General features: G+C 38.9%; 2 protein-coding genes across 6 annotated transcripts; one reads left to right on the forward strand and one right to left on the reverse strand.

The window, feature by feature from the left end:
* The first annotated feature begins 3301 nt into the window (after window positions 1-3301).
* Window positions 3302-8324, forward strand: LOC105454331 (dynein regulatory complex protein 1-like). 3 transcript variants are annotated; one of them, XM_011696892.1, is made up of 11 exons: window positions 3302-4793; window positions 5075-5183; window positions 5340-5690; window positions 5780-6177; window positions 6292-6508; window positions 6571-6697; window positions 6777-6991; window positions 7047-7189; window positions 7393-7622; window positions 7733-8121; window positions 8200-8324. In XM_011696892.1, the coding sequence occupies exons 1-11, from the start codon at window positions 4669-4671 to the stop codon at window positions 8227-8229; spliced, it is 2334 nt and encodes a 777-aa protein (XP_011695194.1). In that variant the 5' UTR covers window positions 3302-4668; the 3' UTR covers window positions 8230-8324. The 3 variants fall into 3 exon arrangements, with proteins under 3 accessions (XP_011695194.1, XP_011695193.1, XP_011695196.1); XM_011696891.1 differs by lacking the exon at window positions 8200-8324 and having other exon boundaries at window positions 7733-8179; XM_011696894.1 differs by lacking the exon at window positions 8200-8324 and having other exon boundaries at window positions 4216-4300; window positions 7733-8179.
* Window positions 8082-11485, reverse strand: LOC105454330 (zinc finger protein 346-like). 3 transcript variants are annotated; one of them, XM_011696888.1, is made up of 6 exons: window positions 11250-11485; window positions 10636-10833; window positions 10403-10541; window positions 10269-10298; window positions 9058-9206; window positions 8082-8864 (listed from the first exon to the last, which is right to left on the reverse strand). In XM_011696888.1, exons 2-6 carry the CDS (start codon window positions 10822-10824, stop codon window positions 8703-8705), a joined length of 669 nt encoding a protein of 222 aa, XP_011695190.1. In that variant the 5' UTR covers window positions 10825-10833; window positions 11250-11485; the 3' UTR covers window positions 8082-8702. The 3 variants fall into 3 exon arrangements, with proteins under 3 accessions (XP_011695190.1, XP_011695191.1, XP_011695192.1); XM_011696889.1 differs by lacking the exon at window positions 11250-11485 and adding an exon at window positions 11033-11192; XM_011696890.1 differs by lacking the exon at window positions 11250-11485 and adding an exon at window positions 10904-11026.
* Between the last annotated feature and the right edge of the window lie 3 nt (window positions 11486-11488).

Below are 11488 nucleotides of genomic sequence, written 5' to 3' on the forward strand. Positions count from 1 at the left end.
CAGGGCCGGTTTAGGGGCAGACAATTACCCGGGGCATCGGTACTTTCTACCGAGAATAAAGACGGACAATCGGATTATTACGAAAATAAAAGTGCTTAACTTCGTGACGTTCCCTCTAATCAAGGAAGTAACGATCAAACAAACGTGTCGGAGCTTGATAGCGCGCATTAATGAGCCGTGCGGGTGGATAAGCGTTTTTCCCGTAAACGATTCGTAGATTCGGCGTGTGACGAGCCGGACGAGCGAGGAAACAAGGACCCCTTAAAAATGTGGTTTTTTACTACGAAATTTTCTGTTATTTTCCGTTATCTAAACAATTTCCGAAACGAAATGCTTCGGTTGTGACTGTAACACGTACCGATTTCATTTTTCTTTGAGACGTCCAATTCTTTAGTTCTCTTAACAAGACAAAGCCGACTTGAAACTGTTTTGTATCCAACCGAGCGCCAAATATACATTCGGAGATTTATATGTCTGTCATACAATGCGATTTTCCAAAAAATCTACAAAGACAAAGGAATTCTTCTTCATTAAATCTTCGTAGAATGTTTTGTTATTGTTCGAAGTAATTTCATCTATAAAAGCATACCGTCTATTTTACAATTTTGAATGCGATTATTAAAACGTATTATGTATTATTAAATAAATAAATGCCTCAATATACCTAGAAAATAAACGAATAAAAATACAAATCAAAATATAAAATTGCAGAGAGAAGTATAAATCTAGTCGTAGAACTGAAGCATCCAGGGTTTAAAGCAAGGCGTGGAATTTCGCCTGGGGATGCCGTTTTTCGTCGAAACGGATGTCTTGGGACACAAAAGAGTAACAGTGGCAGTCCGTTGGGGGTGAACAATGCGCTAGCTGCGTGCCTGCCACCGCCGCCGCCATCTTATTCTCGCCGTGGACTCGTGTCGTCCGCGTACGAACCGGACCGTTTTGTTACGTCCATGCGATCGTTGCCGCTCCTTCGGACTCGCACGGGCTTGCATGTCGCACGTTACGCGACGTCGAGTCCGCGAGCAACGACAGTAACGTCCGTCCGTGTGACTGCGTCGGGATGTTGCTTGACTAGAGAGAAAGCGATTTCCGTCCGCGACCGCGTGCCGTCGCTTGCCACGTCCGAAAACGGACACACGAACGTTCTCGTCATTGGGGGAGCGTCGTCGTCGCGTGACAACGTACGTTGCCTGCCGACCAATTTTCACGGTCGTGTGTCTTGTGCTGGTGAATTTCTTTCCCCGGCTGATTATTTCGCCGGTACACAAGTCGATTACGGGAGTTCGACTCGCTCCGAAAAACAATTCTCACGTTTAACTCGGGGTCCGATCGGGGGGACAAAATTGAAAATAATTCGTGCAACGACGAAAATTGAACTCGACCAAGTCGCAGCAATCGATTGTAAAATAACGAACGGTTAGGATATATTAATATACCGTCTTACATAAATTTTAACGAATGAGAGAAATATTAATTCCGATGTTTCGCACCTTTTTTTGTGTATTTGAGACTTTCAGGATTCGTAGAAATTCGCGTCGATCGGATCGAATCATGATTCCGGATATCAAGATTCTGGAGAAAGCGATTTCTAGAAGCCTACCTCATCCGAAAAAACAGGCATGCCGAAGGTTTTCGTTATCCGAGAACGTCGCGTCGCTTTGTTTCGGCCAATTTGTGGTCGGACGAATTCCCCGTGAACTTCTTTGACTCGCCAATATATAGTTGTATTATTATTCAAATTGCCATAATTCTGCGGATCTCTCCGACGTACGGATGCGCGAAAAACGACCCTAACTCCCCTCATCTTACTTTGCATACCAAATTTCTGGCATCGACGCGTTTCGTTATCCCGAATGCCCCAACGAGTGGTATCGCACCGAAAATATAACGAGGCTTATAGTTAGCTCCATATCCGCTTCGGCCGTTTCGACGCAGTATTTGCTTAGCGCAGTGAAATCTACGTTCGTATGGAATATCACTCAAGTGTTACATTTTCGTATTTTCCTTTTTTTTCTTCTGGAACAAAGAAACGCACGTTTCTCTCTATAGCGAATGAATACGTATATATCTGGACAATGTGATAAGCGCATAATTATAAACATAATTTAACGATACATGTAGTTTTTATGTTGATACTTCGCTTTTAGACATTTACATTGGATATTTGGAGCTTTATTACGTATTCGATAATTAAAATTTCTCTTTTCGCTGCTATTGAATCCGCAATGACCGAGCAATCTCTAACAAAACAATCTTTAATCAATTTAAAGATAAATAACTCACGTATTCACGCGCAATCATCACGATTTCGTAATTATCGATAATCATAATTATCTTGTTTATCGCAAAGAATGTGTTGTCGAGTAAATATATTTGCATGTTTTACAATACAATGTGTGCGATTAATTTTATTTCTCCTATGTATCCCTATGTATGTCAAAAATATATACTCGTTTTACGTAATAAAACTTAATTCCTTTAACGTATTTCGCACGCGCCCGCGCGCGGTCGCACGTGTCACTGTTCCGTTACGTAATAACAATACAACTTTATCGCGATAATCCGTTATCGCTGTGACAATCCGCCTCGCGTCCACCTAGCGTAATGGAAGTTGGAATTGCTAACCTCGTGTATCGATAATCGAACGAATCCAAATTGGATCGTAAGAAACGGGGACACCTGGGACATGCGGCATTATAACGATACAAACGGGCACATTGTCGCGAGTTGCGCGGCATTACATTGCACGTGCGGATCGCGATGCTCTTAATACCGTATGTGCGTAGGCGTACGTCTTAATTCAGCGCGCGTGCACAAAGAACCACGGAGTGCGATTGACCGAGAGAGAGAGAGAGAAAGCGCGGCTTAGCGGTTTCGCTACAATTATCTCGGGCCTTCTGCGAGACGATTGATGATAGCACTTATCGCATTGGATAAAGCTATTTCTTCGCTCGTCATTGACGCGATCATCCCTCCGCGCGCTCCTCGCGCTGCCCCGAAGGGGTTACGACACGACGAGCGTGTAACGCACGAGAGACGAGATAAATCGGGTGCATTAGCGTCGGCTTTCGTTCCTATCGGGCCAGACGATAACGACGGACGCGATAACGGCGCGTCCTGATCGTTCAACTTTAATATCGCGCTTTAGACAGATAAATATACATCTTATGTGTATATGTAGTACATATATATATATGTATATATATATATATATATATATATTGTATACATATGCGCGTGTTGCCCCCTTCGGGGGGTTTTGAGCTAACCGAGCTAATCGCAATCGACACGTTACGTAAACCCGGCGCGGAGATAAATACGCGATACGAACTCGCGATTCATTCGCCCGCCCGCTCGTTTAACGTCGTACCGTCGCGTTTTTGGAAGTTCCGTTTTTTTGCGGCTTTGCTAAAGTTTTTCCAGCAGGCTTTTCGCGCAGCCTAATGGCGACGTGGTTCTCGGCCGTGCTTATTCAGCGGATGCATAGAAAGTCTTTTTTTAAGGGATAAAATAAAAACTTGAGCTTTAGCCTTCATTACTCTGCTACAACTAAATGAAATATATGAGTCCTGCTTTTATTCTTATTATTCTTGGATCAGACCATATTTTGCTTTTCCTGAAATGTTTATTGTATTACCGCTAAAAAAATATGTGTATGTGTTTTGATGTAGAAATGCCCACTTGAGCTCAGATTTTTATAATGCATGCAGGTTCGTTAAATCCAAACGACTGTCAAATATCAGTCCCTGCAGATGTATTACACCAATTCTTTTTTCAATTAAGAGACATAAATAAAAAATCTTTAGCTTCGCGCTATTCTGGTTCATGAAACACGTATACGGATCTTTCGTTTCTATTCCTATTCTTATTATTTTTAAATTATGCTTTACCTTACAATTTTAGCTTTTCCTCACCGTGCTATCGCTTACAAGAAACGTGTATATAATGTTTAGATATCGCGAGTATCAGCAGTGGATTGAGATCAGGTCTACAGGTTAGTCAAATCTAAATAAATGTACGCATCAGTCGTATCTGCGATGACTGCCTACTGTCCACTACTTGTCTAGTGCCTGTGCCTGTACTGCTGTATTATACTTCGAAAACTCGCCGTATTTGATGCGTAGTGACATCTCTTGGCGTGATGCACCGATTACCGATGGGCGATACTGCTACTAGTTACCAATAGCGGCTACTAACTGTAGTATCCTAACCTAACTGTAGTATCGTTTAAAAACACACCGCATATTATCAAATATCAGCATGCGACGAAGGGCACCCCTACCAACGGCGATTCGAAAACGTAATTATTTCAAATGACGGGAATGCAAAAGAGAAAGAGGAAAAACGAAAAGAAAAAAAGAAATGTTTCTATTTTTTCACCTGTCATATAACGCTTCATGACGCGTGCAAGTTGCGTCCGTATATATATCGACTTCAACTTGGCGACCGAATATTGAGCAAACAAACGCCGAGGTGTCCCGGCGGCGTTTAGATATTATAGAAAAAGAAGGAACATTCGCACACGTTGGGACATTTTGCTGCTTCGGCGTAAATATCCGCTGTCACTTTGAACGCGCGTCACATTCCAAATCGAATTCTTCTGAATTTTGCCTTTTTCCGATTTATTTGCAACGTACGTCGCACGCTCGCGAGCGCAGAGGACAAATAATGAATGACAGATATGCCGAGTTCGCGGAAGACGCGGAGGAGCCGTCCGTCACGTCGTCGGATCCGAACGAGCGAAAATTAGCGCGTCGCATCCGCATTCAGCGGCGCCTAGAAACGCTAGCTAAGTAAGAATTCGTTTCTCCTCCACCAGCTCGAGACTGATTAAAAGTAAAATCTGGAAAGATTCGCAAATTTCGGATGTATTTCCCCAATTTCTCCTTAAAATATTCTTTGAAAATGTTCCTTAAAAAAATAAAACGATCCGCGCAAAGCGCGCGAATGAGCGCGGATGACATATCGCGCAACTGTATTCGTATTTTCGCAATTTCGTCTGTTGCCGCCTTTGTAGCGATTAAAGGATCGAACTTTTTTTCCGTCTAATATATTGCGGCCACTCCTTTTACAGAAAAACAGATATTGAAGATGAAGGGATTGTCGAGAAGACGCTCACCGAGAAGCAAATACTTGCTAGTTCTGAATTGTTGGAAAACTTGTCGACGGAAGGCGCCGAAGTGGTTGGTATAAAACAAATATTTATTTCGATTCGCATCGATAATTATTTGGATGGTTGCCTGTGGGTTATTCATCGTCGTACATTTTCGCGATATATTATTAATAATGACGAAAAGATAAATCGGACTGATAATCACTTGATGAAAATTTGCGTGTAGGTGACCTCCGTGAAGGTGGCGAACGACGCCAGGGAGCTACAGCGACGGAGGGAGGCGCAAGAAATCAGGAGAACGTTGCTGAGGCAGCTCGAGGAGGACGAAGAGGAATGCATGAAAAGATACCGGGAGATCAACGAGAAGTGGTCAAACATCCTCGCGTCCAAGGATCCGTTAGACATACACGCGGAAATGGAGGCCCAAAATGCCAAGTGTCTGGAATTCATGGAGAGGAAAGACGTCGTCATCGCGGAGTTGCGGCAAGAGTTGGAGAACGCCGATCTCAAGTTCGTTAATGACCAGAAAAGTCAGAGCGAGGACATAGACTTGTTGATCAACAGGATGGATAATCAAGTTAGATATACATATATACATGCTTTTGGCGATAGTATTAATATGATACGACTGGATGCGATAAATGGCTCTCGCATATTTTATTTTAGATGAACATCATGACCAAAGCTTACCGTCACGAGTTGTCGCTTATTAATGACGTAATGGAGTCGGAGCGTAAAGTGCTGCAGGATAACCTTTCGGAGAAATGGGAAGCGCTGTACAAAAAGCTGCGGGAGGACAGTCTCGTGGGATTGGACAGGCGGAAGGAAATAATGCGCGAGTACGAGGAAGAGATGAAGAGAGTGATGATTGAGCATCAGGAAGAGTTCCGGGCGCAGAAAATCAGTTTCGAGCTTGAGATTCAGAAGCTCCAACAGGAGGTGCAGAGCACGAGAGCGCTGTGTTTCATGAACATCGAGAAACTGGACTACAGTTACGCCGTGCTTAAGCGACGAGAGGACGAGAACGCTATAGTGAAAAATCAGCAAAAGAGAAGAATTAATAAGTCGGTATTGAATGCAAGTCGAATTGTTCCGTACAATCGAATACAACGAGGCTTCGCGTTCCTAGGGATCGGTAAATTGATCATGATTAACCGATGAACTGACGTTCTTTTCAGACTTCAAGATATTATCAATGGTCTGAAAAAAAATTATGCGGAGTTAGAAGAGAACACGAGACTTGAGATACAGAAGCTCACCGACCAAGTCATAAAGGCGCACAAGAATATTTTGGATTTAATAGAAAAGTCGAATCACTTTACGAGAATTAATGATAAGAAGTATATACAAATTTGGGATATGAATGCAAAAAACGCGAATGAGCTGCTCGATAAGGTACGCTAAAATAGTTTTTTCCATTGAAAATATTGATGTTAAAAACACGAAACGCGTTTTAGATTTTAAATGCTGACAAAGTCATATACGAACAAACATTGGGCATAGAGTGGAGTCCGCCGAAAGAAACCCTGCTAAAAAAGGAAGATCTGCCGTCTTATCGCAGTGTGATGTGTGCTATAGAGGAAGGTAAAGATTGATTAAACATAAAAAAAAAATCGATTGCGCATGAAATTTACCTAACAAGGACATATTTGTATTCGTTAAGAAAACAGATTGATTAATGAGAAAAAGCTAATATGTGAATCTTACAAGCCGGCGAGCACCATCGAGGAAATGAATTTAGAAAGACGATTGCTGAATCGTATCGTAAAGCAGATTGCCGATCGTTGCGATTACTTGATCGAAGACAGACTGCTCGAGTTGCTTTTACCTTACACCGCGAACGATCAGCTGATCATACGACTGGATAATGTGTTTCAGGTAAACATGTGTATGAGGTACCTTATTACGTTGTAATATTGTTGCATATTATTAGGCGTTAAACATCAAGTCCGAGAAGGAGCTTGGCTTACTCTTGAATTTCTTTCTGCCGTATGCATATTGTTCCACGTGTAGCGAGGATATGAGCAAAGTCATAAGCGAATCTACTGATGATGAATCTCCTTCGTTGAAAACAGAGTAGGTAGATGGTTACAATTAAACAGCGTATTTAATCTCTAATTGTTTTCATTGACATAAAAGAATATATAATTTTAAATATATTATATAATTTTAAAAAAATTTTTATTTATTTTAATAGTATAAATAATATTTTGAATATTAGTCAATATCGTCAATATATACATATGTCGCAATATTATTTGAAGCAATATTATTTGAAGTACTAGCGTTGAACAAACAGACGTTTGTGGGGCTGCTGAGGAATTCACGGAAGACGAAGCTAAATTAATTGCCGTCGTGAAAGAAGCAATTTGTGATGAAAAATTATCTACTCCTAGCGACGAAGTGAGCATTATAGGTGTTTCGTCTCGAAGTTCTTCAACTGAAACGTTACTTCCTATCGCGGAATGTACTTCAACTTCTCATGCATCTATTAGCGATATCGTTAAGGGTATGCGTATATTTTTACTTCTGAATTTAATTAATGGAAATTAAGAGCCAGAGAAGGTTTTATATTAATAAAATAGCAAAATTAATATTAATTCTATTAATTTCGTACAGACGATGATCAAATGCAACGACGCTTAATGTGTGACAAGGGACACTTGCTTGAAATTGAAGCTACATTTGTCACCAGAGCGTTACGAGAATTCGTAGAAAGATACCATTTTGTTAAATGGAAAGAAATGCCAGAGACATTTCAAGAAAAATTAACAGCGAAAAAGACGGTCGTATCCCGAAATATGACAATTCAGGATATAACCGATTTTTGGGAGCGATACAATGAAATTTTCCCAGCCAAGAAGGAACGACTTTGGGATGGTTTATTAATCGGGCTTAAGAAGTATCACGAAATATTAAAAGAACGACATTGCTTGAATATTGAAGTGGAATCTTTACGAACGCAGAATGCAGAATTACGCCGTTTATTGAAAACATACATAATCCAAGTAATGCCAGAAAATAATGTAAGATATACGGTATATTAAAAAATATTTGAAATATTAACACCTTGCATTCTTTTTTAGTGTGAATGTGATGGACTCTCGCAAAAATGATGCACAATCTATTCATGAAGCGACTTAGAATAGAACTTGTGAATACATTTAATTTCAATTTTGTAGTTGATTGAACTCATTAAATTCATATATAATTTTTAATCAGAGCAAAATGTAAAATGTAAATATACATCATATCGCTATGTATAATTTTGTGATTCTTATGTGACGATTTAAACAATGATGGATTCTATAAATTCTTGAATTATTCAACATAATATTAAGAAAATTAATAATAAAAAGGAATAATCAACCTCGATTGTTTTCATATATTGGTTAGGATTTGAAAAGATTCTTGCTATTTTTCCTTTCTTTTAAACGTTTCAATAATTTACGAAAATTCAAATTACAAATATGTATATTTACATATTTACGTTATTTATTTGTATAATCATAATAATTTATTAATTAATAGCATGCTAAAACCGATCTCGTAATATATAACTCAATGTAAGATGTGCAAACTATGTAACTTATGGCTGGTATGTAAAACTAGATACAAAGCTGTTTGACAAAGATGGTATTTGTTCCTTGGGAGTGATATTTCGTTTTATTTTTTTCCGATACGGGAGAAATCCTTTATTTGGATCCTTAAATCTCTTCACTTTGTCAGCATGTTTCTCCGAATTCATATGCTGCAATATATAAACGGGCGATATTAAATTCTAAACTTATACATTGTGGTACGTTCTCGATATTTATATATAATGCACATTACATAAGGTAAATGTAAAAACAAATTTATGGAGGTATTGTCAAAACAAAGAAAAAAAGTGACAATCGTGAGATAAAATTAGATGTGCACAAATATGTATAAAATTATTGTACCACACTGTATTGAGACGTAGAGTTGAAGAACTTGTTACATATATCGCAGGAAAGTAAACCTCTTTTTACGGGAACAGATTGTTGCGCACTACCAGTCGATTTCAATGAAGGACCTTGGGTGACAATGGTCGTTTTGCCATCCCATTCACCTAAGCATCAATGTGCGATCAACACTATCTATATATCACAGCCGCAGAAGCGGTAGTTTGTGATAATAAATCAGCTTGAACACTACATTCATGCTATAAAAAGATTGGTCATTAATGAGCTTATAATATTAAGAATTATATAATTACTAAGAATATCTCTGTAATATGTAAAAATAAAGCGTATTTTTCCATGCGAAAATAATCCATTAATTTACAAACTTTTTATAGCAATATATAAGGGAATATTAATACCCATACGAGGTTCTTATCAAATATAGATGTTTTTACACACGATTTTTATTAATATGCCTATTACGATTGTTTTTTTAAAATTCAGAATTTCTGTGAAGTATTTTATATTATGAAACGGTTGCCCTTCACTTTCTTTTGAAAAATTAAATTATAAATTTAGAAAAGAAACACACATACACATAAATATATATAACACCATTGTACGAAAATTTAATAATTCGCATTGTTTGTTGTTCTTTATTTTTCATGAAATATTTTTCATAGTATATAAAGCAGTCATAAAAAAAATAACAAAATATATTTTTATAATACAGCAATATTAAATAAAAAAGTAATACATATGTAAAATTTGTACATGAGAAGGAATTAAGAGGTACAGTCAAACAAACTTAGTTTATTAAATGTAACATATGCAAACAAGTCGTGACCAAACTGCTTTTCACGATAACATGTTAATAAGCAAACAAATATAATATTACCTATCTTTCAAAAATAATTTAATATTAAATAAATAATAATAAATAATAACGCTGAATAACAACAAATTATGACTAAGCGCTTACTAGCACTGAACTTTTGCAACAATAAAAAATTATGCGAATGGCAAGCAAGTTAATTCCACATAGTTAATTAATCATAGAAAGAAGTGAAAAGCAAAAGTGAGCAGTAGCGTCAAGCATGCGAATGCGAACAATACTAAGCTATAAACTAATACAACTGTATTTTTCTCTAGTTTATCCAGGTACATGAAGCGATTAGTTTTAAGACCATATGGCAGTGTTTTTCTTACCATATAGGATTTATTATTACCTCTCATTAATTTCTTTTTATGACGGCTTCCTGCAAATACATGTTTCATGTCATTTTTCGTAATTACCTTAATTTTAGCTTTACGCTGAATTTATGATATATATCGCAAGTATATATTTTATTTTATTCATTACCATTGAGATGCGTTTGTAACTGCTGAATGGAGTTGAGGCACACGTTACATACATTGCATTTGAGTCCGTTTGTCTCTTCATCCTTGGTAAATGAAATCTTTGTTTCCTCAAGAGTTGCCATTATATTCTTAGATCTTACCTGTAACAGTGTATACACCAAACACAACGTATATATTGAATAATAAACACTGCGAACCCGACAGCTTATGTACATCTCTACTTATTATACCAACCTGTTTAGCATGACGTGCACCTTGTAAGTGGGTATCTAATACCGCCTGGCTCGTGAAAGAAAGGTCACAATCTTCGCATCGAACGAGAGGCTTTTTCGTCGGCAAATTGCCCATTATATTATCGACCACTGCCTTTGTTACGGGATCGTCGAGACTTGTATTCATGACGTTCTCTGACGGTACAGCCATTTTTCTAGTCTGGAACACATTAACATGAGTTAAGTTAATCGCGTGAGGCCCCTTCGAGCGAGACGATTATACGACGGACATTGGAATGGGCTCGAAAACAATAATGAGTCGGGTGAGTCGCCTTTCTGGAGCAGAATCATCTATCAGGAGCGAATACTTTTGCGTGTGTGTTAGTACTAATGGAGGAGAATCGTCAACTCTAATATACCGTGTCGATTTCGTCGTGCGAGAGGCCTTATCTCAGTGTAAAATTCCTTCCGGCACACACAAGCGCGCGCGCGCGCGCGCTGTCGTCGACTTGTGCGAATTGCGAGACAGCACGTCGTTTTGCGACACGATACAATTGTACGATATTAAATCGGAGTACAAACGCGGCCGTTTTCGTCGGAGTATCAAGGATAATTGTGATGGCACGTAATATTTACCGTTACAGTTCTGCTTGCCGTATAAGCGGATCGGTGTAGGCCGCTGTTGTGGGAATACAATTTTTTTTGGTCCGCTCCGTGAATCGCCGTGTAAATATAGCGCTTTTTCAAACCGTTCCGGACGGAGCGAACGACATCAACGTGCGGCCCCGTACGATCATCTAACCGGAGCTGCACCTGCCGCGTTACTCGTCCCTCCTCTCTTTCTCCCTCCAACGCTCGATCGCACGTCCATTTCG

This window comes from Wasmannia auropunctata, unplaced genomic scaffold (genome assembly GCF_000956235.1).
Source record: "Wasmannia auropunctata unplaced genomic scaffold, wasmannia.A_1.0 LD335986.1, whole genome shotgun sequence".
NCBI lineage: Eukaryota > Metazoa > Arthropoda > Insecta > Hymenoptera > Formicidae > Wasmannia > Wasmannia auropunctata.

Bases quoted from the DNA above. Each gene is read 5' to 3' on its own strand.
- LOC105454331 (XM_011696891.1), top strand. From the start codon at position 4,669: ATGAATGACAGATATGCCGAGTTCGCGGAAGACGCGGAGGAGCCGTCC. The intron at 6,178-6,291 runs GTCGGTATTGAA...CGTTCTTTTCAG, and splicing joins CAAAAGAGAAGAATTAATAA to ACTTCAAGATATTATCAATG. The intron at 7,190-7,392 runs GTAGGTAGATGG...TATTATTTGAAG, and splicing joins TCTCCTTCGTTGAAAACAGA to TACTAGCGTTGAACAAACAG.
- LOC105454330 (XM_011696888.1), bottom strand. From the start codon at position 10,824: ATGGCTGTACCGTCAGAGAACGTCATGAATACAAGTCTCGACGATCCC. The intron at 10,542-10,635 runs GTTGGTATAATA...ACACTGTTACAG, and splicing joins GTGCACGTCATGCTAAACAG to GTAAGATCTAAGAATATAAT. The intron at 9,207-10,268 runs GTAATAATAAAT...ATTGATGCTTAG, and splicing joins TAAAAAGAAATTAATGAGAG to GTGAATGGGATGGCAAAACG.